Source organism: Peromyscus eremicus, chromosome 11 (assembly GCF_949786415.1).
Source record: "Peromyscus eremicus chromosome 11, PerEre_H2_v1, whole genome shotgun sequence".
NCBI lineage: Eukaryota > Metazoa > Chordata > Mammalia > Rodentia > Cricetidae > Peromyscus > Peromyscus eremicus.
The window spans coordinates 13,741,762-13,762,699 of NC_081427.1; the positions used below are offsets into that span (position 1 = coordinate 13,741,762).

Consider the following 20,938-nt stretch of genomic DNA (forward strand, 5'->3'; position numbering starts at 1 on the left):
GGAATGTTGAGAGAATGAACCATTTTGTCATTCTGTTAGCCATGGGCTGTCTAAAGGAAAGGTGACCTTTCTCACTGGGCCAACATCACAGCGAACTTGTTCTTTGAGAACTATGAAAGCCATTGGTCCCACAAGGTGTGGCAATACAGTCCTCGTCCAAGGGACTGCTATGGCGTCACTACACCGGCAGGGCTTCCGCAGGATAAAGCCGAAATCCTGATCGGCAGGACAAAGTTTGACACATCATATGATGGGGAACGCTCGAAAAAGTCCTCGCAGGTCTGCCCCCATTCCCCAAAAAGAGAGTGGATGGTTTCGACTATGGCTGTGTGTCTACCATGAGACCTGAACAGTGAAAAGGAAGAAAGAAAAACAAAACTAAGACAACAAAATCCCTGTGCACCCAAACCAGCTGTGCCTCCGGGTCAGCTGCTCCAGGTCTTTTGAATATTCCCAAATCACCTTCTCAGTCATTCAAATACCTTATAGCAACATGCTGTGACAGGAAAGAGAAGCAGGTTGTGAGCAGGCCGGGGGAGTGCGCTACACAGAACAAGTAGTCATTGTACTGTAGCTGCTTTTCTCAACTGAGCACGCCGCGAAAGGAAAAGCTTTCACCCCGCGGACGACGTTGGCAGACCCGGAGGTGATGTCGACCATGAACTGCGGCCGGCTTGTCCCAGATAGCAGGAGCGATGAAGCCCACTCCCTCAGGCTACAAGGCTGCAGGCTGCTCTAAGAGGTGGCCAGTGGCATGCATGGCTTTGCAGCTCCGGACCCTCTTTGTTCCTTTGATACTAACAGGCTGTGCGAGAAGCCTGGAAATCAGAGTCAAATGACATCATGACCAGGTCCAACCTGTTCTTCCACCTACCTCCACAGGACCTCATTTCCCTAATTTGCAAGCTACCGCTGACTGAAGACTCAGAGCGTTGCAACTGTGTGCACCTGTGGTCCAGTGTAAACCGACTAGCCTGGGTGCTGTTGAAATTATGTAATGCAATCCTCGAATCAAGTGACAGACCCACATTTCAGACTGAGACCAAAGGAAGAACAGAAAACAAACAAACAAACAAACAAACAAACGACAAACTGAAGCTAATTTTTCTTCCCAAACTTCCTCTGGGCACAATTAATGTAAGACAATGATTTGTATTGGGTTTCCTTGATCCCATGGACTTCCTGTGGTGTAGCAAATCTTTTTAGTCTTCTATGTAAATATTGCAATATCTGTTTCTAAGTCTAGGCTGCCTTAAAAGAAGTCAGTATCTGTACAAATATCAAAGACATAAACTTCTGTTCCTTTGCCTATGCCAAGAGGTAAAATCTCAGCTACCTATGTTTATTAAGCGTAGCATTATCTTGCCTCATTTTTTCACTTTATTTAAAGAGAGCTTTAAAAAAAAAAAAAAAGCCAAGGAAACATGTTTTCCAGTGGATTTTTTCACCCCATAAGGGCTGGGAGCAGGGAGAAGGAGCAATGCCTGTAACAGGGCCACTTCTCTTCCATTTCCGAGAGGCAGATGCTGAGACTATCACGGTGTAATTCCAAAGTTAAAAGTATTCCCTTTCAAGCCCAAGGCCGACCAGAGCAGCATCTGGCACGCTTTAATGAGCGGCTGCATCCTTTCAGAGGGCTGAAACTAGGGCAACCATTCATCTGAGGGGAGGACAGTGCACAGCCACCACACAATGGTGTGCAACACACTGGTCTAAAGGCCCCCCCAAACATCTTCAAAGTCTGAATACAGCTTACTAAAACCATGCCATTTAACGCCAGGACTCAATAATCTCAAAGATTCTAACTGCTACAGCTTTCTAAGAGTAAACACTAGGTTAAAAGCAACAGTGAATTTGATAGAAAAAGTTAACATGTGGGTGCCATCTCCCTGAGAGCAAATAATAATAATAATAATAATAATAATAATAATAATAATAATACAAGAGTAAAAAGCAATAAGCAGTTCTAATGCCCCCATGCGGAGGTTCATCTAGAGACACTGGGGGGCTACAACCTGTATCTACGGAGTAGGGGCCATGACCACTGCTGAGTCTCTTGCAAAGAACAGGCTAGACCACAACTACTCTCAACTGCCCAGTCCACCTGTCAGCAGAGCCGAGTGCGGCAATCTCTGCCTTAATCTGATAAAAAAGAAAATGGTAAAGGGGTATCTTCCATATGAGAAGTGGACAGGGAGGGAGGGAAAGGATGTGAAATTAAATCATGGAGAGATTTCACTTCAAAGAGCCAGGCTGCACAGAACCGGAAAATCCAGGCAACTGCAACCAAAAAAGTGGGTTACAAAATTAAGGCGACTGTGAAACTCAAATATGGAGCTTCAGGTTGGAAAGATATGGTGGACAGGGGCAGGTACTCACCAGGCAGGAGCTTCAGGAGAAAGGAGCCTGGATCTAGAGGCTGGAACAGGCAGGTGGGGGCAGAGCCCAAGGCCAGGCCTTCTCCTAGAGGAGCCAGTCAAGAGCCTGGCGTGGGGGTGGGGAGGCTGGTCAGAGGGCGGGAAGGAGTGGCAGTTAGTAGTTAGCTTAGCGGTGCCCCTTGCCTGGGGGTGGGGTGGAGACCAGGAAGGAGGGCAGAGCATGAGGCAGGAAGCTTTCAGAAGGGTGCCACGAAAGGCTTTGATCCCACAGCCTCAGACTAGTTAAATATTCAGCAGTGACAAAAAAGAAGCTTGCTCAAGGGGACGGCCCAGTCCAGGCCCAGTCCAGGCCCCTCACCTCTTTTTTCTCTCTTGAAAAGAAGGTAGATATGTCAGTCTGCCTATCTCCGTCAAGGTGTATTTATGTATGTGTGTATAACTGTATATCAAAGTGGGCCAGAAAAGGGGTTCAATTAAAAATTAATTTATACTAGGCCTGGCGGTGCACACCTTTAATCCCAGGCAGAGGCAGGTGGATCTCTGTGAGTACCAGGCTAGCTCAGTCTACACAGTGAGTTCCATGGCTGCCAGAGCAATATAGAAAGACCATCTCCAAAAAAATAATAAAATAAAATCCAATCTTCACTCTGAAAAAACTACCACATTTTAATTTGAAGTTTCCCAAATATCCTATTAAGAATGTCAGCTCAACCGGGAGGGGGTGGCACATGTCATTAATCCCACCACTCGGGAGGCAGAGCCAGGCAGATCTCTGTGAGTTTGAGGCCAGCCTGGTCTACAGAGATCCAGGAGAGGCACCAAAACTACACGGAGAAACCCTGTCTCGAAAAACCAAATTAAAAAAAAAAAGTCAGATCATTTCAATTCATTACTTCTGGCAAATTTCTTGTATGTGCTTTCTTAGTTTCTCTAAAGCATCCATCATAGTCTTAATCAGTCTGTAAAGGCTCTTTATATTTTAAGGCTACCTATTTCTTGATTTGTAGTTGGCTTCAATGAACAGCAATTCTGCTACATGTATACATTTACAAATATAGCCATAACCATGTATAAACTTAGATTTAGAAAAAAAAAAAAAAAACCCAACAACTTCCAAATATTAAGGCAGTACCTGCACATGAGAATAATACAGCAGTGATGTTTGCAACAAGAGAAATGATCCAGTAACAGAAATCTGACTTTCAAGTACTGCCATTGAGGGCTGGAGACATAGAACATTTTATAAAGCAATCCCTTTCATTCCTATGGTACAGGGATGGCCCTGGGTTCATGCAGTAGCACACACACACACACACACACACACACACACACACACACACACACACACACACACAGCCATTAACAGAATTCTACAGTTATGAGAATGCTTTCATGATGGGCGGGTGGTGGTGGCCCAGGCTAGCAGTGGTGGCACACATCTTTAATCCCAGCACTCTGGAGGCAGAGTCAGGTAAATCTCTGTTAGGTCAGCCTGGTCTACAAAGCTAGTTCCAGAACAGCTAGGGCTGTTACACAGAGAAACCTTGTCTCAAAAAATCAAATTAGGCTGAAAAAAAAAATGTACAAAGTTAAGATGATGACGCTAGTTTAGAGAAAGTAAGCATAGCTGGGTAGGTGGCACCTACCTATCATTCCAACTACCTTGGAGCAAGGCCAAGGGGGACCGAAAAGTCTTTTGAAGTCTGTCTAGTCTACAAAGGAAGTTAAAGGTCAGTTTGGATAAGAACCCTGCCTCAAACTAAAAATATGATGAAGGAACTGGAAATGTCGCTCAGATGGACAAGGCATTCCAGATCCTGTTTAGTCCCCAGGAACAGGGATTGGGGGTGGGGTGGGGTGGGGAGCAGTACATATACACTCACTTGGGTAGTGAAATTATGGGTGAATAAAGAAAAAAGTTCACCGATAACTTTCAAATATTTAGAAATCGGTAAACACTTTCTTCACACTGGTAAGGGTGGAGGCAAATGCTGTTGGTATGGTTCTTACCATTCTTTGTTCCATGTTTCTCAGTTGAGGGAAGAAGCTAGCCTGAGAGCAAGGACCCCGCCCCCACTCACCCCAGGGTGAAATCAGGGAGCACAGTATGGCGGCGAAGAGCGAAGAGCAGGTGAAGGAAGCTAAGGGAGACAGTCTACACGTCAAGGAAAGCTTGATGGGGCTTAGGGCCTGGACCCAGCCCTAGTGTGCCTCTCAAGATCCCACCCACAGGTCTTCATCTGCTCGGGAATCACCAAAGAGAAGGACAGAGGAAGAGGATGGAGGGCTTGGAAAGAATGAGGGTGGAGACTCGGGAAGAATGAAAATGGAAGAATGCTCTTTGTACAGCTGAGTGAGCTGGGAAGTACAAGAGCAGTCAGGAACAGAAGGGTTGCCTATCAGCATGCTAATGTAGGGCTTCATATGCTAAGAGACTACCAAAAGAAAAAAAAAATCTGTCAGTGACAGCCAAGTGTCTGGGGCAGGCTGCTCAGGTGCCAGCAGGTCTCCCATCTGACTGGACAATATTCTGGAAGTTTAGCAGGATGAGATAAAGACTACTGGAGGGCTGCAGCAGGAGATGGAGCAGGTGCCCGTCTACAGCGGTTCCTTCACAGTGAGCAGCAATAATCTTCCTTTGTACAACCTTTGACCCGCCATGAGGGCCAGCAGAGTGACAAATACTGGCCCACTAGACAGAACAACATATGGGTAGTGAGAGATGGAGACACAGTGGTCCAGGTGCTTGACAGGATACCTCTCCACACAGAGGGAGTAAGCCCCTGAGAGAATCGCAAACTCCCAAGAGGCTTTGACTATTTCTAGGTGCTTATTTCAACAAAAAGCAGATTTAGCCAAGTAGCTGGCAGACCATTATCATTCACTGCTTTCAAATGTTGCTCTATTTAATATGAAAGACCACCTTCATATTGAAAACATTTAATCCCTCCCAGGACTCACTTAGCAACTGAATGGAATCAGCCTAACCCATCCCACCCTCTCGGCGCTATTAAGATTAGCAATTCACTCCCCAAGACTTCTTTCTTAGGGGACGTTTTCCCTTTGGAGACCTGCAGCAAAATGTGCCTGTGCTTCCTCATATTCTCCAGGATGGTAGCAATGTTTGTGTGTGTGTGTGTGTGTGTGCGTGCGCGCGCGCGCGCGCCATGTGTAAAAAGAGTTCACATTATCCAACAGATCAGTTAATTCACCTAACTTCTCACATCTCCACACTTGTAGAACCCGGTTTAAAAGGCAAGTTTAGGAAGAGTTAACTCTTGTGCAGACTTCTTTTAAAGTTTCTACATAGCACAAGACACGAAGAAAACTACAAGACGGTAGTAATAAGCTTTTGGGGAGAAACACTTCAAACAAAAGACACCATTACCAAGTTTCCTCTTCAACTCATTCACAATGTGTTTTTCTTTAAATGCTTGGCGTCTTATCAAAAATAGATCACACAAGCAATGCCTCAGCTGATAAACAGATTAATATCCTTGATTTTTACAAACGAGTATTAATATCTCAAACCTGTGCGTTCCAAACCAGCACCTCCCCCACTGTTTAGGGACCCAACAGTTTGGTGCTCAGAGGCAACCAAATCCACTCCTTTGGTGTCTCCTCACACAGTTTTACACTACAGCAACCATTACAAAGTAGACGAAACTTTGAGGCAGAACCCCAAAGGAGGAGAAACAAGACAGAACAAAATCCTACCTTGGATTTTCTTCCCCTCCCTTCAGGGTTCGTCCACTGGGAACAGCTGCATCTCCAACCTCCAGAGGAAGGGCCCAAGAGCATCTGAGTTGACAGACAGTCCTTGCTATCCGAAGCTTGCCTTTTATGTGGTGTCTGGGGCTGTGCCTGCTTAATTCATTCCTGATTCTACTCAAAGAAGCCCAGCCTCCCAAGGCTGGCGTGATAGGAATGGCTGATGACACTTTTGACTGTAGGCACACTGACAAATACGTACATTCATGCAAGAGTCCAAAGAGTCTAAATGTTCAAAGATCATATGTATATATATTTAAAGACGAAGATGCCCAAGGGCAAAAAACTCGAGTCTTTTTAGCTGTGATCTGGGAAAACCCACCCGGAGAACAACACTCTTCACTTGAGCTGAGTTTCATTTACAGCTATTTATCCAGGTCTTTACAGAGGGCAGCTGAATCGTTGCCATGACAACTTGGTAAACAGGGCTGAAGTGACCACTGAGGGGTTTACTGTATTGTTTTGTTTGGGGGGAAGAATGGTTGCTTTAAATGGTCCCTTTTACCAAATTTTCCTCAAAAGGTAAAGCTGCCTTCTCACAGATCTTTTGTATGAGATATTCGCTAAGCAAAAAGAAAACTCTAGAAATGTGTCCTAGCTGGGGGAGATGGGCAAAGCCAGTCAAGAATATTGGAGGCAATCAGAAAAATGGAATTATTGAAGGTTAGCTACTGATGTAGGTGTGTACGTTCCAGTAAGTACACAGAGGAAATGGAACCACCTCTAAAGACCTCACTTTACCTGTAGTTAGTTAGAAGAGCTGACAGTCTACGTAATTCTAAAAACTCCCCACACTTTCATTCTGCACATAATTTTTTCTGTATAATACAAAATCATTCATGTTTACTTGTGTTCCATAGAAAGCTAACACCTCAGCCAGGTCATCACAACTAATCTTATATTTCTTGAAAAAGATATTCATTACAATTTAAGCCAAACGTCAACATTCAAGCATTTGGATACATTAGTGACACTGTGAAAATCGGGGCCCTCTTTTAGGGTTCTTTGTGTTTTTGAGACAGGGTTTCTCTGTGTAGCCTTAGTTGTCCTGGAACTGGCTCTGTAGACCAGGCTGACCTTGAACTCATAGAGATCCACCTGCTTTTGCCTCCTGAGCGCTGCGATTAAAGGTGTGTGCCCCACCGCCACTGCTGCCACGCCCCCTTTAGGGTTCTAAGTATTGATAATTCAAGAATTTAAGAATGGACTGAAAGGGAAGCTGGAAGACAATTTCACTAGTACTTAGAAGATGACCCTGGAGCAGACAAGATTCAAATCTTGCTGCCTGGAGGAGGAGAAGAAGGAGGAGGGGGAGGGGGAGGGGGAGGGGGAGGGGGAGGGGGAGGGGGAGGAGGAGGAGGAGGAGGAGGAGGAGGAGGAGGAGGAGAGCAGAGTTAAGCTGGCATGGGGCTTTGGAGAAAGAGTGCAGGCCGAAGCATCAGGAAAAGCATACTTAGGAAAGAGACAGAAGAAAAGAAACAGTTCTGATCTGAGTCACTCTGAAAAGCAGCAGACTTAAGCTACCAGTCTGCAGCTCAGTGAGGGAGCGCAGTGCTCTAGGGGGCAGAAAAAGTACATCACCTCATTAAAGGGCAAGTTATTCCTCCCACCTCATTAGCATGGCTTCAGGTAAACCTGCCTCCCTGAAGGGCGGTCCCTTGGTCAGGTAATTGGTCTGAAGTCATTACTTTTAAGCATGTCAGAATAAAAGCCGTAAATATTGAGTATACTCTCCACCACAAACGTAAGGCAGGCGTGGATTACTTCACACGGTACTACGCAGCTGTTTTATGTCTGCACACCTCATGAAGCACATATAACCATCCATCCACGTAGATGTTGTCAAAACATATAGTCTGGAGGCCAGAAAGTTGTCATCGCCAGGCAACACAAGGCTTAGAGAGGAAGGCTTAGCAAAGCCTAGACATACACCTTGGATGGTTTCTATTCCCTCCTCCCATTGCTTGTAGGGCTTCTGTGCCCAGCAGTGCGGCAATCTCCCTTTCAGACGACAGGCCAGGGTGCATCTGAATGTGCTAGACCAGAACCCTGTGCATCCAGAGTCCTGGGCACAGAGGATGAATGACCCAGTGGCCACAGGCAACAGGAGCCTAGGGGCAGGTGACTTAGTGAGAAACGTGGCCTGCAGAAACTAGTCCCAGTCCCAAAGGAGGTAGCTCTCTCCTCCCACCACGTGGACTCTGGGGGTCAAACTCAGGTTATCAGGCTTGGTGGCAGGAGCCTACACCTGCTTACCCACCCCTTGAGTGGCATTTAAAGGAGATAACCAGAGCTGGCAAGATGGCTAGGTAGGTAATTGTGTGTGCTGGGCAGGCACGCGGCCTTGAGTTCTGACCCCCACACCTGTTAAGCAGCTAGCTTGGTCACAGTACGCTGGCGACCTCAGTGCTTGGAGCAGGGGGTCCAGAGACGGAACAGGAATATCTCTTGGGCTTTCTGGAAGCTGGCCGACCAGGTTTAGTAAAACGGTATCTCAAAAAGAATAAAGTGAGTGATACAGCAGGATATAGCATGTCTTCTTTTGCTCTCCACAAGGGAGTGAGTGCACACCACACATACTAATGAGCTCACCACACACACACACACACACACACACACACACACACACACACACACACGTATATACTCACACAAGTGCACAAAAAAAAGATACTAGTCCAGGGAAGACAGATTATGTTTCATCATTTTTTTTTTTTTGAGTCAGGGTTTCACTATATCGTAGCCTTTGGTTGGCCTCAAATTCACAGAAATCTATCTTCCTCGGCTTGGATTAAAGGTGTGCGGCCGTTTCATACTTTATCAACACACACATCATCTAGGTGTGTCTCACCGGATGTCATCTAACTGCTGTCCTCTCACATCCAACAGTGCCACAGCGCAGCATCCTGCCTGGTGTGCGTGAATCTCACCACAGCCTTCTACCTTCACAAACTGTGCAGCTAGCTAATCATCCACCTCCTCTTGTCCCTTCCGGTGCGGTTACAACACTATGCTGCAGGGCTGGAGCCTAGCATGTGGGAGGCCTTGGGTTTAATCCCCAGCACTAGGAAAGCAAGACAAAAATCGCTGCAGATCACCCGAGAAATACAGTCACTGTATCCAAAAGCCTGGGGACTGAGGGCCAGGGTATGGACCTGGTAGAGGAATGATCTCCACTTCATGCACTTTGTAAAGGAATGGCAAAAAAGTGGAGGGCAAGCGTTGTGTCTGCGTGGAATAGCAGGCATCCTTGCTAATTTTTATTCTCCCTGCAGTGACAGAAAAACTCTGCACTTCACACTTAAGGAATCTTAGATTCGATAAAGCAAGATACTAGATAATGTTTGGACTGAACAGTGATGTATAATTCCAGAAAGAGTAATTAAATATTAAGCTCCAACGTTTAACCTTTCTGCTTTACTCTTTGCTGTGGGCAGATCTGCCACCCATACGTCTTTGCCCAGCCATAGAAGACGGGGTTCCAGAATGTCCACATATACCATGCAGAGATCTCAATATTTGAGTAGGCAGCACCAACCCACAGATGGAGAAGGGTCTGTGAAAGAGCCCTGGTATGACTGGAAAGCTGGGGGTATCAAACATGAGAAGGGGTCACTTGATAGAGACAGTTGAGGTGAACCGACAATGCTAATATGGCAAGGCTCATGCATATTACAGAGGCCGCCATTTCTATCTTGACTTCTGTGAGGAAACAAGGTTTTGAAAATAGTATTATATTATTAAAACTTGGACAGAAATGTTCTGGAATCTATGGTGCTTCCCTCCTCAAATCTAGGCCCTCATCATACCAAAAGGCATGACAGAGAAATCAGGCACGGTAGTCAGGCCTGGCTGATGTTGTGGGCAATGCCCCCAGCTTCACCTCGGCTTCCTGGAACTGCAGACTCGTTCTCACAGCAGGATGGCCTCCCAGATACTCATCAGTCTGTCCCCTTCTTTAATTCTCTTCAGAATATCCTCAGGCTTTTCTGAGGAATGTTAATGAGCGCCCTTTCTGATGAGATCTCACATGCTAAAGTACTGGGCAGGGAGAGATCACAGGCCGGGAAGCCCTCGGGGAGAGATTCAGAGGAGGCCCAGCAGGTTTGCCTTCAATCCAGAAGTCTCCCTGGTGGCAGGGCAGTTTTTGGCCAGCAGTTGCTATACCCTACTGTATCCCAACAGAAGGAAACTGAAAAGGCGTATCATCATCTACATACAACCCAGGGGGAACACCTGTGAACTATGAATGTCTAAACTCAGGGCCACACCCTCCCAGGCAGTCCCAAGCCCAGGGCAGACTGCAGACAATTTAGGAGTAGGTTTTCTTAGCCGGGCCCCCCCCCGCCCCCCCCCCCCCCCAACATACACACACTGGGCCGGGGGTGCAGGGAAGGATGGGGGAGAGAGAACCAACAACACACACACACACACACACACACACACACACACACACACATATACACACACACACACACACACACACACACACACACACACACACACCAGGGAGGGGTTGGGGGCAGCCAACAGCATCGCAACAACATGCAAGTAACAAAGCCACAGAGCATCCCAGATTCTTCACACTTGAATGACTATCCTGGGGTCTAAACAATTGGTGGCTGTAGGGAAGGCTGTCGGCCCCCAGACACACGCTGTGTGGCCTCACACACCTGGTCACGGTGTGACTCCCACAGCAGATCCCTTTCCATGCTAATCCAGCTCTCTAGCTGACAGACTTCGTAGAACTGTGGTTGTCTTTGTTGGCCACAGAACCGGTATTAAAACTCTAGAATCTGTCCAAATCAGCCATCATCTCCATCCTGAGGATATGTAAACACATCCTCAGATATTTGAATACACCTCCAGTCTCCCATAATGAACTGACCTCATCCCTCCCTTCAGATCCTGTAGAGAGGGGAGGCAAGAATCCCTGTGAAAACTTCTGGATTTATCTTTGGACTAAAAACTTCTATGAGAAAGTCCAAGTTGGTGTTCTATGTGTCATAGTACACAAGGGGCAGGAACAGAAAAATATCCTGATGGAACTGAATGAATGCTAATCACAGCATTGCTTGGTCTCTCCATATTCTAATTAGCATTCTTTTCACTCATAAACCACACCTACGTTTTAGGTCAGAGACAAGCTGGCTCTTGTGTCAGGGCCTTCATAGTCTAGAGCCTGTAAAATGGCACCAAGATATTTTTCACAAGCCATCCCTTGGCATGTGACTAATTAGTGTCTGCAGTAAGTCAGGAGGACACAAGGCCAAGAGCCAAGGTAAACAGAGTCGAGTTGGATCACTTTGTAAAGTACAAAATTCAAAGTAATTGGGTACAATCAAACCTCAGCATGTACAAAAAACACGAAAAAAAGAAGTAATTTCTCCAATTCTGGCTACAGATAGGCTTTAAGCTTTTAGTCTGAAGGAAAAATGAACTTTGTGCCATCCAACAACAGAAATCATCAAGGATGGAATTTTTTCAGAATGACATTTCTGTCTTTAAAAAGTCAACACCAGGGCACATTCCCATTTCAGCAAATCTGGGATGCTAACACTGATAGAGTTGCCCAGGCATGTCTCATGGAAGGAAACGGTTCGATTAAACTGTGGCGCACCAGAAATCTAATGGGCACCCATGTTCCCAGGACTCCAACTGAGAAAAAAATGACGGGCTAAAAGGACGAGATGTGACACTATTAGCCCTACTGCACAGAAGGGAAACACTGGCAGATTAGGTCACTCCTGCCAGAACACACCAGAGCACATCTGTGACTGTGGAATCAACACAATGTTAAGGCAGAGCTCAATGTCAAACAATCAGGAGAATACTGTTAGCAGCAGCTGCAGAGCTGGGAGAGTAAGACCCAAGTTCTAAGGGGACAAAGGCCAGGTCAGATTTCTCATCTTCATCTTTTCTATTCTTCCACATGACAGAGGTCTAGAAATTACTACGGGGGTGGGGGGTAAGTCTCTCTCTAAAGAAGGGTTCCTAAGAGGCTTGCTTGCCAATTGATAATTACCTCATTAACATTTTGTATGGGCTCAGGGTGTATGTCAGTTGATACAGTATTTGTCTAGCATGCAGGAGGCCCTGGGTTCAATCCCTAGGACCGCATAAAACTGGGTATGATGCACACACCTATAATCCCAGCCTTCAGGAGGAAGAGGCATTAGAAGTTCAAGGCCAGTCTCAGCTACACAGTGAGTTCAAGGACAGAATGGAGTACATGAGACTCTATCTCAAAAAACAAAACAAATCAAACCCCCCAAACCCCCACACAATTGTGGCGAGTTTTCCATTTACCTTTGAATTCAATAATTGCCCACACCTAATATCCTATTTCTCTCGGTGAAGCAGCTTCTCTTTTTAAAACTGCTTCTAATTAAGTCATGATATTTTCAAAATCTACCCTTAAGTCATCTTGTTATTAAAGCACTGAAGATAGGTCTGGAGAGATAGTTCAGGGGTTAAGAGCAATTGTCCTTCTTTCAGAGGACCCATGATCCATTCCAAGCATACACATGGTGGCTCACAACCATCCGTCACTCCAGTTCCAGGGGATCAGATGCCCTCTTCTGACCTCATGTGGTGCACAGACATAAATGTAGGCAAAAGACCCATACACATAAAATAAAATTAGAAAATCAACAAGATAAAGTACTTAAAATACACTGTCACTTAGTTTATAACCTTCTCAGAGTATTTAACAACAAAACTAAAAAAGAAAACTTAAAAAAAAAACAAACCAAAAAAAAAAAAACAGCTACAACAGAAAAGCATACTAAATGTTTTTTCTTATCTGCATTTTGGAGCTGGGTCCAAACATTTTAAACCAAATAATAAAGAAAATGTGCAGGCTTTACAACATCTCCTTTCAAAGTAGTATTTCCTCAATCCTGATGGCATCACTCAAAAGCCAACTCACAGGCTCGGAGGACGAAGGATTTCTCACTTACCATCAGGTTACAAGAACATCCTATCCATTTCTAACCATCTATGATGAAAGGACTTTGGAGAAACCAAATCTGAGGGTAGCCACTTTGGGAGGCGGTCCTTGAGGAGAGCCCAGGCTGGTCCTTCAGAAGCCTTACCTTCTGAGTGTTGGGCTTGAGACATCGAACAAAGAAGGGATTAGAGGAGCTTAGAGTCGCCATTAAGGAATGCAGGGAGTCCTGTCAGGAGGAAGAGGACAGGGTTTTGTCAGAGTAAAATAAAAAATAACGAATCGGAGAAATGAGAGCTTTCCATTTTAAGCTATCTTACCATAACACAACACAAGGCAAAAGATCTCCCTTAAATATTTAGTCTAGAGCGCGACCCACGTAGCTCCAACTCAAGTCCTTGCTTCATTCCCCTGTGGGGCCTAGTGGATAGCTACTTTCCCAGACCTCAGTCCCACATCTTTAAAGTGGAAATAATGACATGTACTCCAGGGTGACGTGAGAGTGGGCACAACCATGGATGCAATGTGGTTGTTCCAGTAACTGGCCCAGAATAAGTATTTAACAGATGGGAGCTGGCATTACCACATCTTCTCTGTGTAAAGCCTGCACTTCATGCGACAGTCCCGGTACTGTACACGGAAGCATGCTGAAGTGCACCTCCCTCCCCTCAGTCTCCAGCAACACAACCCTCTGCATCCTGGTGCGCACCCTCACAGGGTGGATTTCATCAGTGTCTGTTGAATGACAGGATGCCATTGCCCCTTCAGTCAAGATTTTCACTAAAGGACAAATAGATAATTAAAGGAGGAGGAGGAGGTCTCCATAGGCTGTGCTTTCCCCCCCCCCCCATATGACTGAAAATGCTTGCACATCCAAAATGCTGATGTTCTTGATTTCCCTTGAATTTGGGTAACTGGTATCACTGTTATTTAGATATAGAATGGTTATTATTCCCTGGTATGATACTGTATGATTTATATGGGAAAAAATACTAGACGTGGGAAGAAATACACTCTATTTTCCCATAAGATGTTAAATACCATAATGATGATTCAGGAAGACAAAATAAGCCTTCTAAAGGAGATATGCTATTTCTTTTCTTTTTCTCTTCCTCTCTCTCTCTCTTTTTTTTTTTTTTTTTGAGACAAGGTTTCTCTATGTAGCCCTGGCTGTCCTGGAACTTACTCTGTTGACCAGGCTGGCCTTTAACTCACAGAGATCTGCCTGCCTCTGTCTCCCAAGTGCTAGGGATTAAAATGTATGCCACCACCGCCTGGCAAGATGTGCTAGTTCAACAGTTTAGAATTAAATGGCTTTCCCTTATTTAAAATTAAAGATGTTCCCATGCATTATGCATATGTGTTAAAATACATATATTAGTACATTTATGTGTATTTTATACACACACACATACATATATATATATAAACCTTTTTAAATATTTCAGTGTTCTGTATACACATTTCAAATTCTCTTGTACATAGATCTGTATATGCATCTCTTTTATAGATTATTAAATGTTCCAGGTTCTTCTTGTGATAAACCATCAGGACAATAACCTACTAGATATGTTGTAAGTATTAATGTCCAAATGTTTTTGAACATTCGCATGCCTACACAGTCCTTCTCACTATGTCTCAAAATAAAAAGATTTGAAGGAATGACATATTTCTACGTTAATGACATTGGTAGTTATAAGACTGTCATGCTACTAGAGAGAAAGAATACTACAAATCATTTTGCTAATTTAATTTATAAAATCTAAAGGAAAGTCAAAATATTCATATTATATACCTTTTTGTTCTCCTCCCCCCCGCCCAGGGTTTCTCTGTGTAGCTCTGGCTGTCCTGGATCTTGCTCTATATAGGCCAGGCTGGCCTCGAACTCACAGAGATCCGCCTGCCTCTGCCTCCTGAGTGCTGGGATTAATGGTGGGGGCTACCACCGTCCAGCTTCTTCTTCTTTTTTTTAAGTGTTGGAAATGGAACCAAGGATCTCAAGCACGATTTAAAAAAAAAAAGCAAGTACTCAACTACTGAGCTATATCCTCAACCCCCAAGATGCACACCTGTGAAACTCTGCCTGCCTCAAATATGTGATATAACAGAAACAAGGTCCAGTCTCCTGGTACACCTCGCCTACACCCTACTCCTGCCTCCGTTCTTTGGATCCCAAGAACAACGGATTCATGTAAGTAAGCCAGTGATGCAGACTGACCTTGAACTGTGAGCTGACTGTGGGCCGCCGGTGTTTGCTTCCACATTTCAGGGTGTCCTGGTTGTTGCGGCTTGAGACATGTTCAAAGAGGTCATAGATGAAGTCAAACCTGTGTGAAGGAAGAGCAGGGTTGTGAGGTGTGCACACACGATCGTCAGGTGCCTGGTCAGTGTAATTACAGTGTATTTCCACAATGATAATTAGCATAGTACACTGAGACACTGAGCTGTAACAGCATACAAAAGATTCAGCCAACCAGTGCCTGGCGGCTTGAGGCCGCTCTAGGAGCACCATACTCTGCAGAGGAGAGAGGAAACTGAAAAACAGTGACCTAGGGTGGGGTCTCACTGAGGAATAGGCTTGTCTGGAGATTCACCTAAACTCCTCTGGATCCTTCACTTTTCCTCTGCACAATGTGATAGAGCTGCCTCTCGGGATGTACAGGGGACAGCTTCCAGGACCTCCCATCCAAAGCAATGCCCCAAATGATCAAGTCCCCTTCTTATGATAGGGCAGTGTATTCATGGAACCTACTCACATCCTCCCATACACCAAACCATGTCTAGATTATTTACAGGAACAACACAACAGGAATTCTCCATAAACAGGTAACGTGTCATTGTTTAGGGAAGAATGGCAAGGAAAAAATTCTGTTCATGTCCTGGCACTCCTTTTAAAACTAGGATAGAGATAGATGGGGGCAGCTTGTATTTAAATGTATCCTTTTAAAGCTAACAGCCAAGACCGCTTTGACAGGTAACATGCTGTGGCCTTTTCCCAGCATCCTGTATTTTCTGCAGGTCTGAAAACTCATCTACAAATAGAAACAGCTGATAATCGTTTAAGCAGTGCATTTTCACATGCGAGAACAGAAACTTAAAGATCAAACGCTTCAGATTCGGAGAGCAGCCTGGCTCCCTTCACCCCAATTCGTGGCTGGCTAAGCGACAGGATGACCACCTGGTATTTACACTGAGAAATAGCATAGCTTTTTAACAATTGTCCACTTCCTTCCTTAGGTATTAAAAGTTTATTTCTGTATATATCCATGCTAGATCCCTCCCCTCCCAAAGGTTTGGAAAGTTAACAAGAAAGGGCTTTGTCTCAAATCTTTTTCTTTCACCAAGTCGCTGGACAATAGGGAACTTCCTGGCTTAATAGATACAAATAGCAAAGCTAACCATTCAATTTTCTATATGTTTTCCTTAACTCTCCGTGGCGTGCATTTACAATTCCTGAATGAATGAATAAATGAATGTGTAATACGTTTATAATTCTGGTTGCATTAACACTTGCTTAATTTTCTTGACATCTCACAACAGTGAGAAACAGGATCCTATAAAACGGGACTTGAAATTAAAACAGCTCAGTGATTGTAGTGGGGAAATCAGGCTGGACTGGTCAAGATCAGGTTTCTGAGTCAAACATACTTGAGAGCTAAACTCACCCTCTGGCTCTAGCTGAGATACCACCCTCAGCAAGGACTTAACTGCCGCCAGCCTCAGTTGCCCTGCCTGTAACACAGTTAATGGGAGTCTCTAACTCACAGGTTTGCTGTGGTTTCTGCCTCATTAAGTGGTAGTCCTTGCTACTACATTACAGCCCTTACGTCATTGATGAAATGTTGTCTGGAGAAGAAGCTAAGTCACTGCTTCCACAATAGCAGTCTGCTCTGCATTCACACAAATGGTAATCTGCTTGCCAATGACTTCCTGGAGGAGACCCCACCTACCTGCTTTCCCTCAGCAGGTTGAGAAGGTCGTCCCTAAAGGTGTCCCTGTTCTTTTCCAGGATGCCTCGGACATCATATTGCACCTTGTTTAAAAACAAAATAAGAGAAAGTGTTATACTCTCAATAAATTAGTTTCAAGTTATGATCAACTACTCTTAACTCTTTGGGTACAAGATTTCAGTATGGGGCAAGGACTAGACTCAAACTCAGGATCCTCCCGGGTTCTGAGATTACAGGCAGATGCCACCACACCAAGTTGGCAAATTCTGTAAAAGCTAGACTTATGAAAAGCAATCATTTTAACAAAGCTGTGCCTGGCTTCTCAAACAGCTACTTCTCGTGAGCACCAATGGGCAAATATCAATAAATACCCTGTTTTATTTATTTGTCTGTTTCTGTAGGGCTAATGCAGCCCAGGCTGACCACACACTTTCCTCTCTGGGCAAAAATGACCTTGAATTTCTGATTGTGGATGAAACTCCCAGAAACCACAACAATGTACCTGGCTTGACCATTCTATACAGGTTAAGTGGAACTTAATGACTGTGGACAGTTTGGAATGTTGTAGGTAGGGGATCTAATTACAAATTATCTTGGGCTATCTTGGCCTCTTGAATAGCCATTATCCTCCTCTGTGTGTGACTTAATGTCCTTGTGATCATCATATGAAACCTTTTGGGATGCATTAATTCAATAGGCCACTAACTCCCACCAACAGGAAAGCTAAGTATGTCCTCTGAGCACCTGAGGCCTGTAGCAGAGGCCCTCTGCTTTCTCTGCTGTACCTACTACCTACGTGGTGTCCCCATCAATGTATTTGAAGTGACTCTTGATTTATAATTTTCTCTGTTCTGTTACTATAAAATTTCATGAAAATGTTACCCCCTTGATGTTTGAGGTAACCTACACGTGTCTTCCCAGGTACGGTCATTCATATTAGTCTTCAGAATAAGACTTCCTCTTGCCCCTTTGAAGTGAGAATTGTATTTTGGCATGGCTATGACCTTTAACTTCTGATCTTCCTGCTTCTACTGTCCTTGAGGTGTGCACCACCATGTCTGGTTTGTGTGGTACTGGGCATCAAACTCAGGGTTTTTCATATTCCTAGTAAGTGCAGCGGCAACTGAGCCACATCCCAACCCTCAATAATGTCTTAAGAAGAAATTACCTCTCCAGCATAGTGTTTCACTCCAAAATTGTTGACCGCAACTCGGGGCTTCACATAAAAGTGGTTATTCTAATGTTAAAAAAAACACAAAAGCCTTATTTTACTCATTGATTTTCTTTGACTTCTTGAGAAATCCACATTTAACGCAAGGCATCAGCTGTGCCAAAGCTAGCCACAGACCATCAGAGTTTTGGCATATGGCAAGGGATGGACTCCTAACCATGGCTCTCAACTGTGTTGCGACAATAGGCTAAACATTTCAGTTGTCCACTTAGGAAATAAACTTGGGCATACTCTTTCCAGCTTCCCCAAAGCTAACTTTTTTCAATATAGGTCTAGAAAGTAAGGGAGGAGAAAAGCTTCAATTTCAGGGACACTGAACATTAAATGTGGGAGGCTTAGCAGAGCCAGCAGCGCTGGGCCCCTCATGCAGCATCTCAATGCTCAGCTCTGCAGCTCAGACAGAAAAGGCTGGTTTTGACATACAGCGTGTTGATTGTGTAACTTCTCCAACAAGGTGCTGTCTGTGGCTTGAGGAAAATGGCTCTCTTCATTGATCAAGGCAAGGAGGCCAAGTTTCTACAAGAGGAGAGACAAAGGTTGAATGAATTAAGTGTGGCCTGTCCGTCTTTCAAACCACTTCAGAGTTCCGACCCAGTCAGAGCTTAAAAAAGAAACATCACTGTGTTCTCTGGGGCTGAAAAATTCAGAATGAAACACACAAAGAAAACCAGTGAAATGCTAGGCGTGTTTTCCAAAATGGGACACACTGAAACGTTATGGATAAACTTTTACACCTGCCAGGCCTAACAGTGATGGAGACAAGGATTTGCAGGTCCTTCACATCTAAGTGAGGCCAGTTCACACACACACTGTTGATTCTAAAATATCGAGTTCAGTGAGACAATAGCCTGGAAGCAGCCAAGTATTTAAATCCAACCTCACGGTGCATTCACATTCATGTTTCCAAATGGCCCATTGTGTTCTAAACATTCACATCTTTGATGTGCATGTTTGCACAAGTTATTTTGTTCCCATAAATATGAATCAGCCCAGCTGGACACCCTGGGGACTGCAACCATTCATTCTTCAACTACCCATTACCTTCTCAATCAAGTCTAGGCATTCTCCATTGTCTATCCAGTCAATATCTTCCCACACCAACCCTTCTCTGGGGGAAGAAGAAAAAGGGGCCATGTGAAATCAAGATACACCTTCATACTAACTTATTTGCTGATTAAAAAAAAAAGACTTTGAAGTGGAATCCTGTGTGCTTACCTGCTATATTCCAGTTGTTCTAAAGAAAAAATATGTTTGTTGAAGTATTCCTGAAGCTTCTCGTTTGCATAGTTGATATTGAACTGCTCAAAGTGGTTAACCTGAGGGTGGAGATACAGTGAGTTCTTCAGGGCTCTGGAGGGTACCCAGAAAAGTGGACAAGGGGCAAGAGAGAAGAAAGGTCTACAGAGAAAACCATCCACGGCTGCTTTAAGAAAAGCGTTTCAGAGCAGCTTCCAAACAGAGGTGCCCATCCCGTCCCGGTCTCTGCAGGCATACCTCGAAGTTTTCAAATCCAAAGATGTCAAGGATGCCAATCGATTTGAAGTCTTCTTTGCCCTTGATCCGGCCGTTGATCTTCTTGATTACCCACTCGAAGCAGCGTGCATAAAGTGCCATGGCCAAGGAGTCTCTGCTATCCACTGCCTGGAGGAGGAAAGACCATGGCAGGAGGCATAACCAACCTGTCTCATCCCACTGGGGGACACAGTGCTCTGCCGGAGGACTTGGTCCTCACAGTCAAGTGAACCAGTGTCACCCAGGGAAACAGTCAGAGAAATAAAGGGCAGACTCATTCACCAAGAACTCCTATAAACACCTGCCTTCCAAACTCAACTTCACATGTCCATTCATAAACAACTGCCTTCCAAACTCAACTTCACATGTCTGTGAGACCAAAATGAGCCATCTTAGAAATAAGACCAAAATGCTTTCACCCTAAAATTAAGGCCTAAGATTTTTCCTTTTGGAAATAGGCCATTAGTTACTGAAACCAGTCAGTTCAGATTCCAGAAACCAGGAAGTGTAAAAGTACAGAGTCACAAGATAGTCACGAGGTAATGCCTGCCAGACTATGGAATGTCCTCTCCCTGGTTTCCAGGGTAACTGACCATAAAAATGCCCCCACCTGAGGGCAGCCAATGAGAAATGGTGGTGGGCAACCACTCCCTTAGAAGTAATTTCTAGAAGCCCCTAGAAGCGAGCCAATCAGAATTGTACCCGTACTAGCACCCCTAAACGATGTAACTTTGTGATTTTTCCCTTTAAAAGCTGAGCTTGCAGTTAGGTGGGCACTTCCTCCAGCCTCCACTGTGTTGGATGTATTGGACGAAGTCCCTGCCTAGGCTTGTATTGCTTTTGGATATCCCAGAATTAAACCTTGCTTTTGCATTCTGGCATGTTCGTCATTGGTGGTCTCTCTGGGGGTCATGATCTGGGCACAACAGTTCACTTATACAAAGGGATCCTAATCTGTATACATGGATATTAATAGATGTTATATCAGGTTTAAAATATTAAGACCTATTATTAAAATTATTTTATGGCGACATATTGTGTACCCTAATAAAATTTGCCTGAAGATCAGAGAACAGAGCAAGCCACTAGATTAAACATAGATGCCAGGCAGTGGTGGCACACATCTTTAATCCTAGCACTCGGGAGA

The 20,938-nt window shown here is 44.6% G+C and overlaps 1 protein-coding gene across 1 annotated transcript in view; it reads right to left on the minus strand.

Moving 5' to 3' along the window:
- Myo10 (myosin X) overlaps nucleotides 1-20,938 on the minus strand; it is a 214,098-nt gene that overhangs the window by 55,524 nt on the left and 137,636 nt on the right. Inside the window, exons 12-19 of the mRNA XM_059276708.1 lie at nucleotides 19,774-19,920; nucleotides 19,495-19,595; nucleotides 19,321-19,387; nucleotides 18,703-18,795; nucleotides 18,217-18,285; nucleotides 17,049-17,131; nucleotides 15,317-15,425; nucleotides 13,247-13,327 (exon numbers count right to left, since the gene is read on the minus strand). Of these exons, the coding sequence (XP_059132691.1) occupies nucleotides 13,247-13,327; nucleotides 15,317-15,425; nucleotides 17,049-17,131; nucleotides 18,217-18,285; nucleotides 18,703-18,795; nucleotides 19,321-19,387; nucleotides 19,495-19,595; nucleotides 19,774-19,920 (750 nt within the window). The remainder of the gene's footprint in view (nucleotides 1-13,246; nucleotides 13,328-15,316; nucleotides 15,426-17,048; nucleotides 17,132-18,216; nucleotides 18,286-18,702; nucleotides 18,796-19,320; nucleotides 19,388-19,494; nucleotides 19,596-19,773; nucleotides 19,921-20,938) is intronic.